The sequence below is a fragment of the Rhinolophus sinicus genome, linkage group LG05 (genome assembly GCF_036562045.2).
Source record: "Rhinolophus sinicus isolate RSC01 linkage group LG05, ASM3656204v1, whole genome shotgun sequence".
Taxonomy (NCBI): Eukaryota; Metazoa; Chordata; class Mammalia; order Chiroptera; family Rhinolophidae; genus Rhinolophus; species Rhinolophus sinicus.
Genome location: NC_133755.1, coordinates 93,889,066 through 93,902,865, shown reverse-complemented (window position 1 = coordinate 93,902,865; position 13,800 = coordinate 93,889,066). Strand labels below are relative to the sequence as shown.

General features: G+C 37.5%; 2 protein-coding genes across 2 annotated transcripts in view; one reads left to right on the top strand and one right to left on the bottom strand.

The window, feature by feature from the left end:
• Positions 1–12,559, bottom strand: part of CD2AP (CD2 associated protein) — a 110,889-nt gene extending 98,330 nt beyond the window's left edge. Inside the window, exon 1 of the mRNA XM_074333049.1 lies at positions 12,083–12,559. Coding sequence (XP_074189150.1) covers positions 12,083–12,086 — 4 coding nt within the window. The 5' untranslated portion in view covers positions 12,087–12,559. The remainder of the gene's footprint in view (positions 1–12,082) is intronic.
• On the top strand, positions 12,085–13,088 carry LOC141571788 (uncharacterized). The gene is made up of 3 exons (XM_074333937.1): positions 12,085–12,109; positions 12,157–12,705; positions 12,894–13,088. The coding sequence occupies exons 1-3, from the start codon at positions 12,085–12,087 to the stop codon at positions 13,049–13,051; spliced, it is 732 nt and encodes a 243-aa protein (XP_074190038.1). The 3' UTR covers positions 13,052–13,088.
• The last annotated feature ends 712 nt before the right edge of the window (positions 13,089–13,800 follow it).

The following is a 13,800-nucleotide window of genomic DNA, read 5'->3' as shown; positions in this document are numbered from 1 at the left end:
ACAAATTGGAAACTGGGAATAAACATCTGCAGCAAAGAAGACAAAGAATTAAAAGTATTTGTAAGAATCAAAGAAAATATATAAAAATCTACACTAAAAAACAAGTAAAAGAAAGTTAAGTGTTTAAAACGGAACTGTGGCCACTTTAGAACTTGATCCTCGCGGCGGGAGGGGTAGAAGAAACATTTTTACTTAACAACTTGGCTGCAGGTGGGTGTTGGTGGAATATTTTTTAAGGGATCTACTAGTTGTTAACAGGTGTTTATTTTTAAGAGTATATTTTTAAAAACAAACCTGTTAATAAGAAAATAGTGATTTTTTTAAAACAAGGTCTGAAAACAAGATTAATTTTTTTTAATCCAGAAAATTTTTAAAACATTATGCACAAAAATATTGACAGCAATATAAAAATTTTCTTGCTGTTCAGCCTTAATAAATATGTATTCCTTTGATATTGAACAGTCACTTCATTAAAAAATGATATAAACAAATTGCAAACAGGTTTGAGTTATATGGGCATTCACTACAGAATGTTTACTTTGGTTTTGGTCAATATAGTATAAATATCACAATGGCATTTAACTGGGTCTCTTAAATGAACCTTATTCTATGTAATACCACTGGTTGTATTATACCATTGAGGATTAACCTTTGTTTATTTAATGCATCAAAGGACAAAATATAGAAAGTTATACAAAAGTTAAAAACAAATTGCAAGTTCAGAAACAATAAGCTTTATTGCCAAAGAAGCAATAGTATGATAAACACTTGAATGACTCCATCTCTTATTTCCTATTTAAAAAAAAGAAAACATACTTTTATTTTTTGTCTCCACGATTAAATATTTATTCTTTACCATAAAGCAAAAATCTTTACTAGAAACTCCTTATTTCCAGGACTATCTTTATCATAAATGTCATTAACCAATGACATTTCATTATTTAGATCCCCTAAAGTTACCCAGATCCATTAATCAAAATAATAATAAAAAAGCCCACTATCATCCCTGTCTTTTTAGCTATATATTAGAATTTGTCACTTATTTCCTCAAGCTTGTTTCAATAAAGAACTGATAAGCAACATTTTCCAACAGGTAAGTTAAATCCATTCATTCTTAAGATATATATAAAGCACACCCTTTCTTTTTTCTATTTCAAATAGAGTGCAAACATTTACATAGTGTCATATATACTCTTAGCACATATCCAAAAAAAAGAAAATACGGTGTAAGTAAATTTTTACACAGTATTACATTCCTTTCAACATTACTAAATCAGACCAAAGGTGACAGATACCCACACACACAAAAAAACTTAATCAAAAGTTAAAAAAAAAAGATTTAATCTCACAGACTGATTAGTCCAAAGCAAAGAAATTACGATGCACATGATTAATGCCACCTCCCAAAATAATAAATCCTAAAAACAGCAAACACAAAACCCATCTAAAGAGCAAACAAGTTTAAAAATTCAATTAAATATTCTTTATGTAGATTTTTATTCCATTAACTTTGAGAAAACACTAGAAATTAGTTTTAAGTATATTTCACATCAGGTTAAAGATATATATGAATATTTGTCATAAAGTTTTATAGAACTCACCAAAAAAATCCTATGCTAACCTACTAGCTATGTTACTTAAAAGACCAACGTGTAACATGATTAAAATCTGTTAAGTCTTTTAAGAGAAAATAGTTACCCAAATACATGAGCAACGTTAATACCAATCTACCATTTTAGGTGGTATTTAAATTTCTTTATTTTTAAACCACATGAGGATAGTCATTTCAATTCATATTACTTGCTCTGTTCTTATTCCCAAAGTGTTTTAAGAAATAATTAAAAGGACACGCTTTGAAATCAGACCAATGCAATTTTGATCCTACCTTCTCCACATCCTGTTTCTGACCCTGGGTAAGAATCTACTTCAATATCTGAATACTGGGAACAATGATGTTTTACCCCAGAATGCTCTCTTGTGGGGATTAAATGCTCACTAAAATGCCTAGCATTATAAGCATTCCGTAAATGCCAACAAACAGCAAAACATCAGCTAAAAAGAAATCATAAGCTTACCAAAAAATGGGAAGTTGCTACAAAAGAGTTTCACTCGCTTTCTAAGGAGACTTTACAAACATAATGAAGTGATATAAACTGCAAAACCTGTGAGAATAATGAGAATCATGGAAAATTTTGAATCATTTTCATTTCTCCATATTTTTAAGCACCCACCAAAAATGCATGCATACAAAAAACAATAACCTAAATTGTTAGAATCAAAGTGTTAAATTCAAGTTACCAAAAAAACATTACCTGGCCAGGAATGCGAGCAGGGGACTATGTTTTACTCATCTTTGTATTCCCAAATCCCATCACTGTGCCTGTCGTAGAACATGTACTCAACAGCAATTTGTAGCATTAAAAAGATGATATAGTGCCTAAAATTTTAAATTATTTCCACATAGGTGTAATCACACTCAATACTCATTCAGCAAAGAATGTGAGTGACTGCTACTGGAAGGCACTTATTCTACGTAGGCGCTTGGATATATCTAAGGAAAGGGAAAAAAAAGCTCTATGCACTCCTGGAGTTTATATTCTAACAGGGTGAGACAGAAATAAACATAATAAATAAGGAAATCACATAGTAAGTTACAATGTGGACAGAATGGATTAAAAAAAAAAAAAAAGGTAGAGCAGGATAAGAGGATCAAGAATGCCTATTATCTGTAACCCAAATGACACCTCTCAGAAGAAGAGTTAGGAATTCGTTCCACATGTTACAGCAGTTAGTGCAAGCACTGGAATAGGATTACCGGGATTCAGTACTAATTACTTACGGCTTTGGTCTTTGTTTCCTAATCTGTAAAATGAGAACAACAGTACCCCAAAAATGTATCATTTGCTGTGATAATTAAATGAGGTAACATCTGTAAAGTGCTTAAAACTATGCCTTAAACAGAAGTATTACCTAATAAATATTCACTAAATGTTAACACCTATCATTTTCCCCAAAAATAAGACCAGGTCTTATATTAATTTTTGCTCCAAAAGACGCATTAGGGTTTATGTTCAGGGGACGTCATCCTGAAAAATCATGCCAGGGCTTATTTTCCGGTTAGGTCTTATTTTCAGGGAAACACAGTATTACAATAATATAAACACGGTATTACAATAATATATTACAATCTCCTGACTAATGATTAAGCAACTGGAGTGCAAGGATCTTGCCCACCTGTTTATTTTTAGTGCTTCTGAATGTGCTGTTTGACACATAGGAAGAGCTTCAGAAATATCTGTCAAATTTAAACCAAAGTGTTTACCAACAAGATAAAATTGTAACTATTATTTTTCTAGGAAAAACCTGTTAGTGTGGGATATGACTAATTAAAGAGAAGTAGAAATGTTAGGATGTGGAAAAGAAATCATGTAATAGCTATGCAACAGTCCTACAGAACTTTTTTCAGATCAGAGCTCACTGAAAAGCCAATAAAAGTTATAGACCCTTTAGCCAGAAAAATTCCATCACAAAGGTCCATGCAAAAGTTTATGTTTAAAACTGACAGGCTACTAAAATATTTCCCCAAGTCATTTCTGAGAACTTAGTACCCCCAATAATTATTTGTTTTCCTTTTGAGATTTTGACCAACAGCATTCATTTCTTTGTGAAATACTACTCCTAATCTTACTTATCTCTAAAGCTAAGAATTATAAACTGAAAGGAAAGCTTTCTTATTACTAAAGCCGATTTATACTTTCAAGTAACAACCCAAATGTCTTTCAAAAGCTTCAAATTCTCTAATACAACAGTAAGCCAAAAGGCAAAAACTACATTTTATTTAAAAAACAGAATGAAATAAACTTTAGGCCTATCACATGCAATCCACTAAACTGAGTAATTTTTTCCATGAGAAAATATATTTATTTAATTACATTGAATTGCTACTAATTAAACATCAATACAGAATTAATCAAATGAGGCCAAAACTGGTTTATCATTAACAAACCTTGAAATAATGCAATTCCATATAACAATTTACAATTGCATAATACTTTAAAACTATTTTCACATATACTCCCATTAGATTCACAAGAAACCTATAGGGCTTACATCCTAAAACTGCACTGTCCAGTTGGCAACCACCAGCCATAGGTGTCCACTGAGCAAGTGAATTGTGGCTAGTCCAAACTGAGATATTACATTAATGTAAAATACACACCAGATTTCAAAAACAGAAGAAAAGGTAAACTGTCTCATTAATAACTTTTTATATTGAATATATGTATTTTCTTTAACCCAACACATCCAACATATTAAAATTAATTTCACCTGTTCCTTTTTTTAACATAACCACTAGAAAATTTTAAATTTATATGTAATTTAGCAATTCAGTAAGCTTCAAAGAACACATGTATGTATACCTGCTTCACGGCACCCATTTAAGATGGTATAATTTTACAGTTCCACCAACATTTTTAAAAGTAATTTAAAACAAATTTTTTTAAGTAAATTAAGCCTTTATGCCTAAATTTATCATGATAAACTGGAGATTCATATAGAAATGTCTCTCATCTGCAAAACAGGTCATTTTCACTTTATTTACTATAAGCATTTAACATCAATGTAACATACAGGGAGTAGGCAATTCGACAGACCCACCTAACAAAATGCTTAGTATCTCAGATTACTGATTCTCTACTAAAAGGACTTAAGAGTCTCAATGAGTCCTACAGAAAGGATTAAAGAGTTTATGTCTAAAATGAAAGTTAGATCTCATCCACCAACTTGACACAGGAGCTCCATAAGGCAGCATTCTGTTAGTCTGGTTTTGGTGAACATATTTCAATATACTTAAATTTTGTATTATTCATTAGACTGGCCTTCTATCCCCAATTACTCCAAATTAAAGTATTACTGAATCACAGACTTAGTGGACACATACCAGGTTCCAAATTTTCTGCTCGTTATTAAGGGCGTTAACACATTTTTTAAACAGAGGAAGTGATGTGGTCTCCGCATCAATGAGCCAGGAGCAAGTAAGGTCAATACATATAAAATGAAGACAATAACAAAACAGTTTTTTATTTAGGCTATAAACTATGAGGTTCTAATTATACTTCAATTGGGTTTTATAAAATATAAGGAATATAAGAAATTTAGAAAATTTTTGTGGGAGAGGGGTTACCTTGAGATTTAAAATACAGCTTTTACATTTCCATTTGACATTCATTCTGAAAATTCTGAACTCAACAGATTTATTTTCGTCACTTAAGATAATTTTTTTAAACTGCTTCATAAAGTGTTTGATAAGAATGTCTACGTAGTAGGTAAGTGAAATTGGAGTCTTCCTTTTATATACCATGCACACATCAACACTCCAGTCTCATCAGAGAGCTGCAGCAAAGCAGGAATTTCAATGAAAGTCTAATCAAAAACTTGGATATTAGCAAAACAAATTTCTAAATAAATTAAAAGTTTGAAAATATACAGAAAGACTATCCATTTGAAAGACCAACTTGAAATGTTTCCTAAAAACATTATGCTCTACTTTAGACAAGATTGTATGGTCTCGATTTTACAAATATATGAACTTCTATTCTTATAATACAAAACAATTGGGCACTTGATTATTACAATAACCCTGATAAATAAAAATACTCTAGGAATGACACAGCTATAGTTTATAATAAAGTCAGTCTAGATGTGAGGTAACTTTTTGGCCCCCTCAGAACTGGAGCTTCGATGGGTACTAAGAAGGTTAAGACAGTTCTAATATTTCAGGTAAAAGGATCTTCAAGACATCAGTCCAAATGAAAGCTTCAGTCCATAAAGACTCAGTACCAGGAGTAGGAATAAACTTCCTGGGCTACTGCCAAGGACTCCCTATGTCACAGGTCAAATTAATGAGAGACGCACAATTCCAACATGCCTTCCCATGTAAGAATCTATACGCTAATCTTCCCCATGCTTCTCCAGTACATTTTAACATTTCTGACATTGGCATATATCCTTTTAATGTACTATATTTCCTCTCTCGTTTGGATTTCTAATGATTCACATGTTCAGTCTTATTCCTATCACAACATTGTACACCATCCCAACACATTCAGACGCTCATCAACAACTAGACAGAGAGAGAGGCAGGAGCATTTATATCAATTTCCAGGGGTTGTGGGAAATTTTTTTAAATCCAGATGATTCTAATACTATGCCCCACCCCCAGTACTGCGGGAAACTACCTGAGGCCCCACAACTTGTACGTCCTGATACCCCCAGTGCCTAGCACGGCATCCATCACAACACTCACATTGGGGCACACTCTTGATTAATCTCATCTAAAACTCCTTTCCTTGATGACCTGACCTTGTGACAGAACCTTTCTCTCAATGTTGGTGGGAACTGCTTGCTACTGTTACCACATATAATGTATTTTCCTACTAGAAACTCCTAGTGATTAAATGCCACACAGTCGCTGACTTTTATAATTACCTGCACACTGAATCATCAAAAAGAACCTAAACTAAGTGGCACTAAAATAGACACTGGAATTTAGGATCCCACTGTAGTCATCTCTACCTTGCAAATTAGTTGAGAAACAGAATAGTATCATGATGGGAAGTTTAACAAAGTATACAAAATGTGAAAGATTATGAAATGCAAGTCTGCTGGAGGCATTTAAAGGACTAATATGGCATAAATAGGTTCTAGGAAAGAAAGAGTCCATAGCACTGCCATATCTGACACTAAATCAGCATCTAAGGCTAGATACCAATTTAGAATAATGAATTTTTAAAAAGGAGAGTTTCTTCTTAAGAGTAAAAGCTCCTTTAAGTGCAAACAACTAGTAAAACAGTGAGAAAGTAGAACATCCAGGCACCTGAGACCTTCAGAAACTAACAAACAAAATCCAAAACACAACAAAACCAGATAATATCAAATTTAGTCCAAAGGAGGAAACACTGAGGAGCCCAGAAGGAAAATCGCTACCCCACTTGGGGCTAAAAGCCAAGGTTATGACCAAAAAATGAAAGTATTTCGTATAGTATGGTCTTGGGTCAGAGAAGCCCCAGTAAGATTAGGAAGGGAATTCTATCTGCTTACCAGTGGTAATAACTGACTCTGAAATAGTCTGAACATCCATTTAACATAAACCTAAAAGAAAGCTGGGAGGAGTGAAGTGGGGGGAATGTGAGGAAGGACTGAACAGGACAAATACACTCTACAAAAACAACCCCCTGCCCCCCAAAAAAAGACAAGAAACGCCTATAATAATACCTGCCAACACCACTTCAGAGAAACCAAGTGACCAACAATTAGTAGTACTTTCAAGTTTCTTATGCCTTACTTGCCCATTTATTATTATACTGGCAATTATGAATACTTAACACTGTTAAGGATTGAGCACTTGTTTCTAAAATGGAAGGGTATGTTGGGTGTATGTTGAAACTTTGTAACCTGCTTTGCACTGTGTCTGAAAGGAGAGGATTGTGGTGAAAAAGAGATAGCAACAAAGAAAACAAGCAGACACATTAAATCCCTGGGACTAAATAAACAAAGGGAATAGGAGACTGTGACCAGGGAATATCCTCCAGCATTCCGACAGGGGATCTCATTTCACCCCAGTTATCACCATTTATATCACGTTTATAGATCCAGCTACTATGTAGACAACTAACGTGGTCCCAAGACAAAAAAATATATGTCAGATCTATAGCTTAAGAGTTCAGCATCTTGTCAATTTTACTGCTTGGTGCACCTTAAACAATTTCAATACCAAGCCATCCTGGAAAGAAGTATCTACCTTTTATCTCTCATAAGAGACCTGGACCCTGTCTGGTTTTGCTTCTAAGATGCAAACCTGAACCTCGACCCGTGCCTGCTACCAACCACCATCCCATTCCCCCACCAAGCTGGCCTGCTCCTTCCACACACTTCCTTTTACTACACATTACCCCTCATGCTGACAGGCTGATTGTAGGCATACACCATTATGGATGGACGGCCATCCACATTTTCCCAGACCAGTTGTCTGGCCTCTCCCCCATCTAAAACGACATAAATCCTGCTTGCGGTTAATCTGCCTAGTACTTGGATATCAAATCCTACAACTAAGCACGTAACAGCTCAATCATAACGATTACCCAATCTACCTAAATTTCAATCACATATTAGGTTTATTGAAAGAATAGCCCTTTCTTATACAAACTGAAACTTTCAGCTCTCTCACAACTTACTTTACCAGTTTACCTAGGAAGCAGATCTGCAGCTCTTTCCCATTTTCACCCAAATCAAGAATCATTACATCTTTCTTTGCCTATCTTCAAGCCCATGACAAGACACCATTTCTTTATATAATTAGAAAATTAAACGTTTATCATACTTAAACGTACATTTAATAGGATATTCCATGACTAAGGAGGTGAGGAAAAGAATCACAGATTTGAATTATGTATTAATAAAAATTTGGACGTGTTTTTGATTGGCAATATGGAATGAACTAAAAGCACTTCATGTTTTATAACTTTTTTATATTAAATGTCTTAAAATTTAGATCACCTTATTAAGTTAATCTGACATTTTATTTTGCAAACCTGTCATGTAGAGATACATGGCAAACTTGAGGCTAGTTTCTATAGGAAAATATAAAATATTATGAATGTGAATTTTCACACTTAATGTGATTTTATGGAATTGTAACTATTCAAAGTTTGAAATACTTAGAAAAGTCCGATCATGAGTACTTACTAATTAAGGAATACAACTGATTATTAGATTTGCTAGAGATCCATCTTTGAAACAAAAATTTCCTAATATTCCTCTTTTATGCTCTGGATTAGTTTAATTGAAGTAAATCCTGAGACTGAAAGGTGAGCCATTAGCAGGGAATTTCCATTTGCCACTACTTATCTGTATGAATCAAGACTTTCTCCACCAGTGCAACAAAATAAAGAAATAAATCACCATTATGTAAGTGCATATGTCATTTCTAAACCAATTGCATATTTTTGCCCATTGAAACTACCTTATAATTTAAACATGTTGTGTGCCACTTGTTTTCTGTTTTAAACAAAAAAGTTCATAACCTTATCTAAAATTAAGAGATTTTCAGTTCTTAAAATCCACTTAACTTTTTCAAAAACAGAAGTTCACACATAGTAACACTTGTGTGCCACTTGTTTTCAGTTTTATTCCACTTCGAAATGCAGATCTGTACTTTGGGAATAAGAAAAATAACTACTGCTTTTCTAACTCTCTAACTCTCTCCCCAAATTCTTTCACACATAATACCTCAAATTTCTTTATGATAAATTTATAATGTAGAAATTAAAAACAGTGCTTTGGTTTAACATAAAATACAGTCTCTGCTAGTACTCGTCCAGCTTAGTTTTTCCTAAACTACTAAACTTACAACCAATAATGGACTTTCTCACAGTATATCCAACATTGAAAGTATTTTCCTACATGATTTTTCCAAGGAATATATAAAATTCAATTTCTGCATTAGTACAAAACCATCTCATCCCACTTTAAGTACAATATGCTGCTTCTAACCAAGATCCAAAATTGAGAACTGTTTTTTCAAGTTGGTGCAAGAATTGGGGAAATCATTTGAAAATGAAAACAGCGACCTGCACTAGCACTATTCTAAGCACTTTATAAGTATTCGCTCACTCAATCCTCCTAACAACCTATGAGCTTGATATTTTCAATCCCATTTATAGATTAAGAAACCGAAGCAAACAGGTTAACTAATTACTCAGTCACAACAGCTAGTAGGTGGAAGAGACAGGATTTGACCTTAAACTGTTCCAGTCCAAAGCCCACGCTCTTTAACTCTAGCTGTACCACCCAATCGTAGGACCCATCGCTTAATAGGTACCCAAATTATTTCAAAACAAAGAAATTAAAGACTTTGATAAAATACTATGCAAATATTTTAAACTGTCATCTTAAATCATGACAAATAAAGACTGCTGGTAACAAAACAAAGAAAATGTGATTTATATTAAAGAGGAAACTCCTTTAAATCATTTTGAAATTTTAATATGAATTATTACATAACCAATAAAGTTAAAGTATACATTCATATGGAAATGTCTGACAAATACCTTTCAAAAGCTAACTGCAAATGCCCCCAAGTAATCAACCTTCAAAACACATTCTGAGTAGTCAAGGTGAGAGTATGCAAGCATCACATTTAACCAAGATAATATGGCCACTCACCTAACCAGAACACAGCAAAGAAGTCACTAAGAAAAGGCCTCTGAAAAAATCAAAACAGTTACTTCAATGTCCAAGTACTGACACTCATTTACTTTACTCAAGAGTCCCACACACTAAGGGTCTACTTATTTTTCCCTTACAGAGAACTACAAATCTGAATGATTTCCACACTTGTAAAAAAACTAGAGAACGGAGTGTGAAGGGGGATTTATCACAGTGACAAGTACATCCAACAGCAAGCAGAAAAGTATTTAAGTAACTTCAAAACGCAAAAGAATCTGATCAACAATCCTATATACAATCAACAGATTCTCAAGGCATCACTGTACCTGATAAAGATAAATTATGACCCCAGGTCATCAAGAGGCTTAATTATATTCTCCATCCTATTCAGAAAAGAATTGTATATTTAATTTTGGTATGATTTTCAACAAAAGCAGTTAAAGCGGATTTATACTTTGATGCTTAAAGGAATAAACCCTGAATTATCCAGTAAACTCAACTAATCAATTAGAAAGGAATTTGTTTTAAACTTCCAAATACCAAAGGTTTTACTGTTTGAGTTTAAAAGCACTGTGTACAAGTTACCTGAAACCGAGAGGGAGATGGAGGAACGTAAAAGTAGAAACATAGAAATAGAAAGCCTAAGAAAACACAGAAGAGCAGGGCGAGCGTCTACAAACACTATGCTTAAAGCATTTCCCAGAAAACAACGTGTGGGCAGAAGGTGCCACATCAGCACTAGTCTGTATTTGTCCTGCTCCTAAATCATTTGTTAGTTTCAAAAATTAATAATTTTGGTGAATAGCTTGTTGATATGAAGCAGTATCAACTCTCAACTGCAAAAAAGTGACAGCATCCTCCTTATTCTACAAAACCAAAATTAAGATTACTCTTATGCCTTATGGTGACACAAATTTATGCTTTAAAGTGGCACACTTTGATTTTTTTTTTTTAATGCAGCTCTTCTAAATTGCTTCTTTTAAAAACTTGAGGGAGATAGTGCCTAGCCCACACTGCGCACTTTGTCATCAAAAGAATTGTTACACGACTCAACAAAACTCCCTTTCAAACCACATTCTGCTTTCTCTAGCTCCCAACACAACTTGAAAGCACACAGTAAATAACATCTAAGGCCTTGTACTTTTCCCTCCACTAGCAAGGAAGTCTGACTCCAAACAGGAAACTGCTTCTCAAAGGGTTCAACACAGAAATCCTATCAAACCCCAACCCAGTCCTCCACTAGGGATTTAATATTTAAATGGCAACACACTGGCCTAGGTAGAAACGGAGTAAACCCTCAAGCTCCCCCGTCCTCCAGGCATCCTTCGCAAGTTTTGGGGGTGGGGGGTGGGGTGGGAGGCGGCAGTTGCCTTTTCCCACATAAAAAAGGCAAAAAACAAAAAAACTTCTTTAAGAAGCAATCTATACAAAAGACTCGCAGGAGATAAACAAGTCGAGAGTGTTACTTTGTCAAGTTTTTCGATCAGCCTCCCCCACGGGGGTGGACAGAAGAAGGGGCTGGGGAAGAGGAAAGCTCCCGGCGGAGTGCAGCTGGGCAGGGGGCAAGGAGCCGTGACTGAGCGCCCCGGCCCCCCATCCCCTCCCCTTCCCCGCGGGCAGGTAAAACAGGCGTGGAAGGGAGCGCGACAGGCAGCGCCGCGAGCCCTCCGCCTCATTTCTCCGCGAGAAGAGCGAGCAAGGTGGAAGGCAGGCGCCGGAGGGGCGGAGGGGAGGGCTCGGCGTGGCGGCGCGGGCACTGACCCCCGTCCCTTCCCCGCGGGCACCGAGAAGGGGGACCGCCGCCCCGGGTCGGGAGGGCCGGCCTGGCGGTGGGAAGCGCCCCCCGATTCCTTACCCATGCTGGGGGCCCCCGCGGGGAGAAGCCCGGCGCCGCTGCTCCTCCTCCAGCTGCTCGCGCGGCCGCTGTAGCGGCAGGAGGCGGGCCCTGCGCTCCGCTCTGGCCCCTCCTGAGCTCAGTCGGGGCGAGGAGGCGCCTCCATCCGCCCGCGGCGCTCCCCGGACAGTCCCGTCAGCGCGCGCGGCCCGTGGGGAACAGGCGGCGGCGGCGGCTCCTCGCGCTTGGCCTCTGCCGAAGCCGCGGCGGCGGGAGGGCCCTCCTCCGCCCGCCCAGACGGCGGCTTTCCCACCCTAGGTCGCTCCCGCCGGGGTGGGCGGGACCTGCCGGTACGTCTCGGCCGCTGGCTCCAACCCGGAGCGCCGGCCGAGCCCTGGAGCCCGCCCCTCGCCTCTTCTCCAACGCCTGCCGCTCTAGAACGCGAAGCCTGGGACTGCGGTGGAGACCCGAACCCAGGCCGGGAAGGTGTCAGGAGGGAGGCCGGGAGGAGGCAAGTCTCGCGAGAATCCTTCGCTCTCCCTGCCCAGCCCCGCCCCGCCGCTTTCCAGCTCACCACCCGGCTCCCCGGCCGGTGCCAGGTGCGGTGACGTCACGGCCGGGGGTCGCGCGCTACCGGCGTCCAGGTGCGGCGAGCGGATGAGGGAGGAATCCGGCGGAGCTGCGGTTAGTCCTCCGCGGTCAAGTTCGCTACAGCTGGGCTGGAGGGTTTGTAGGGTTTGTCGACTCAGATGGATACAAAGAGATTTTTGCTGATAGAGTGAGTCTGCGTTGCCCAACTTCCGAGGCAGCGATGTGGTGGTGTGTTCTGCAGAACTGCAAGCTCTGGGGGACCTAAAAGAAAGAGGCGACGAGAGAAAGGGGAGTGAGCCCGCTGACTTTCCATCTTCGGAGGCCCAGCTGCTACCACGACCCCAAAGTTACCGATCAGAAGCATTTCTTCGTCGGAAAAATACCCTAAGCACAAAATAAATTATATTTTACAAAAGTAAATTATTGGCTTCCTTTAGTCTCAGCTTAAGACAGTTCTTAAAACTCTTTTCTCTTTTGGAAGTATAATTTGTTCTCTTTTGGAAGTATGATTGGGGGGAGAATATTCATGATTTGGAATATTCCAGGATTTTTTTTCTAGCCTCAGTATGAAGAGGGGCGTAGGATTATTGTAATCAAAAGCTTTCCTAGAGTTAAAAACAAATATAATTAATTCCTGCAGCTTTTTCCCCCTCTTTTAAGTTTAAGTAGACCCAATTCCGGTACAGATGTGTGTGAGAGGAACATTTGTCGAATGCCAACTACTGTGCCTAGTGCTTTTTAAAGAAATTATGTCATTTAATTCTTACAATCGTCCAATACTGAAACTGCCTTTCCCTTTGGAGCCAGGCAGACGTAGGTTTCTGAAACTCAGTACAACCATTACTTTTTGTAGGACCTTGGAAAAATTAACCTCACTGGACTTCAGTTTCTAGAGTCCTTGTAAAAAGTCTTTACAGTTCAAAACAGTGTCTGGCACATTATAACACTGTAAATATCCATTCCCTATATCCTAGCCATTCTCCTATAGCCTGCTTTTACCATCTTTTAATTATTTTATTATTTCTAAAAAGGTTGCATATAATTCCTTATAACAAGAATTGTTGGTCACAATCAGAAGCCAAAACGGAAACAAGAAAAAAATTTAATATGCACACCTACACAAGATGCACATTTTGTCTGTGTTGGGT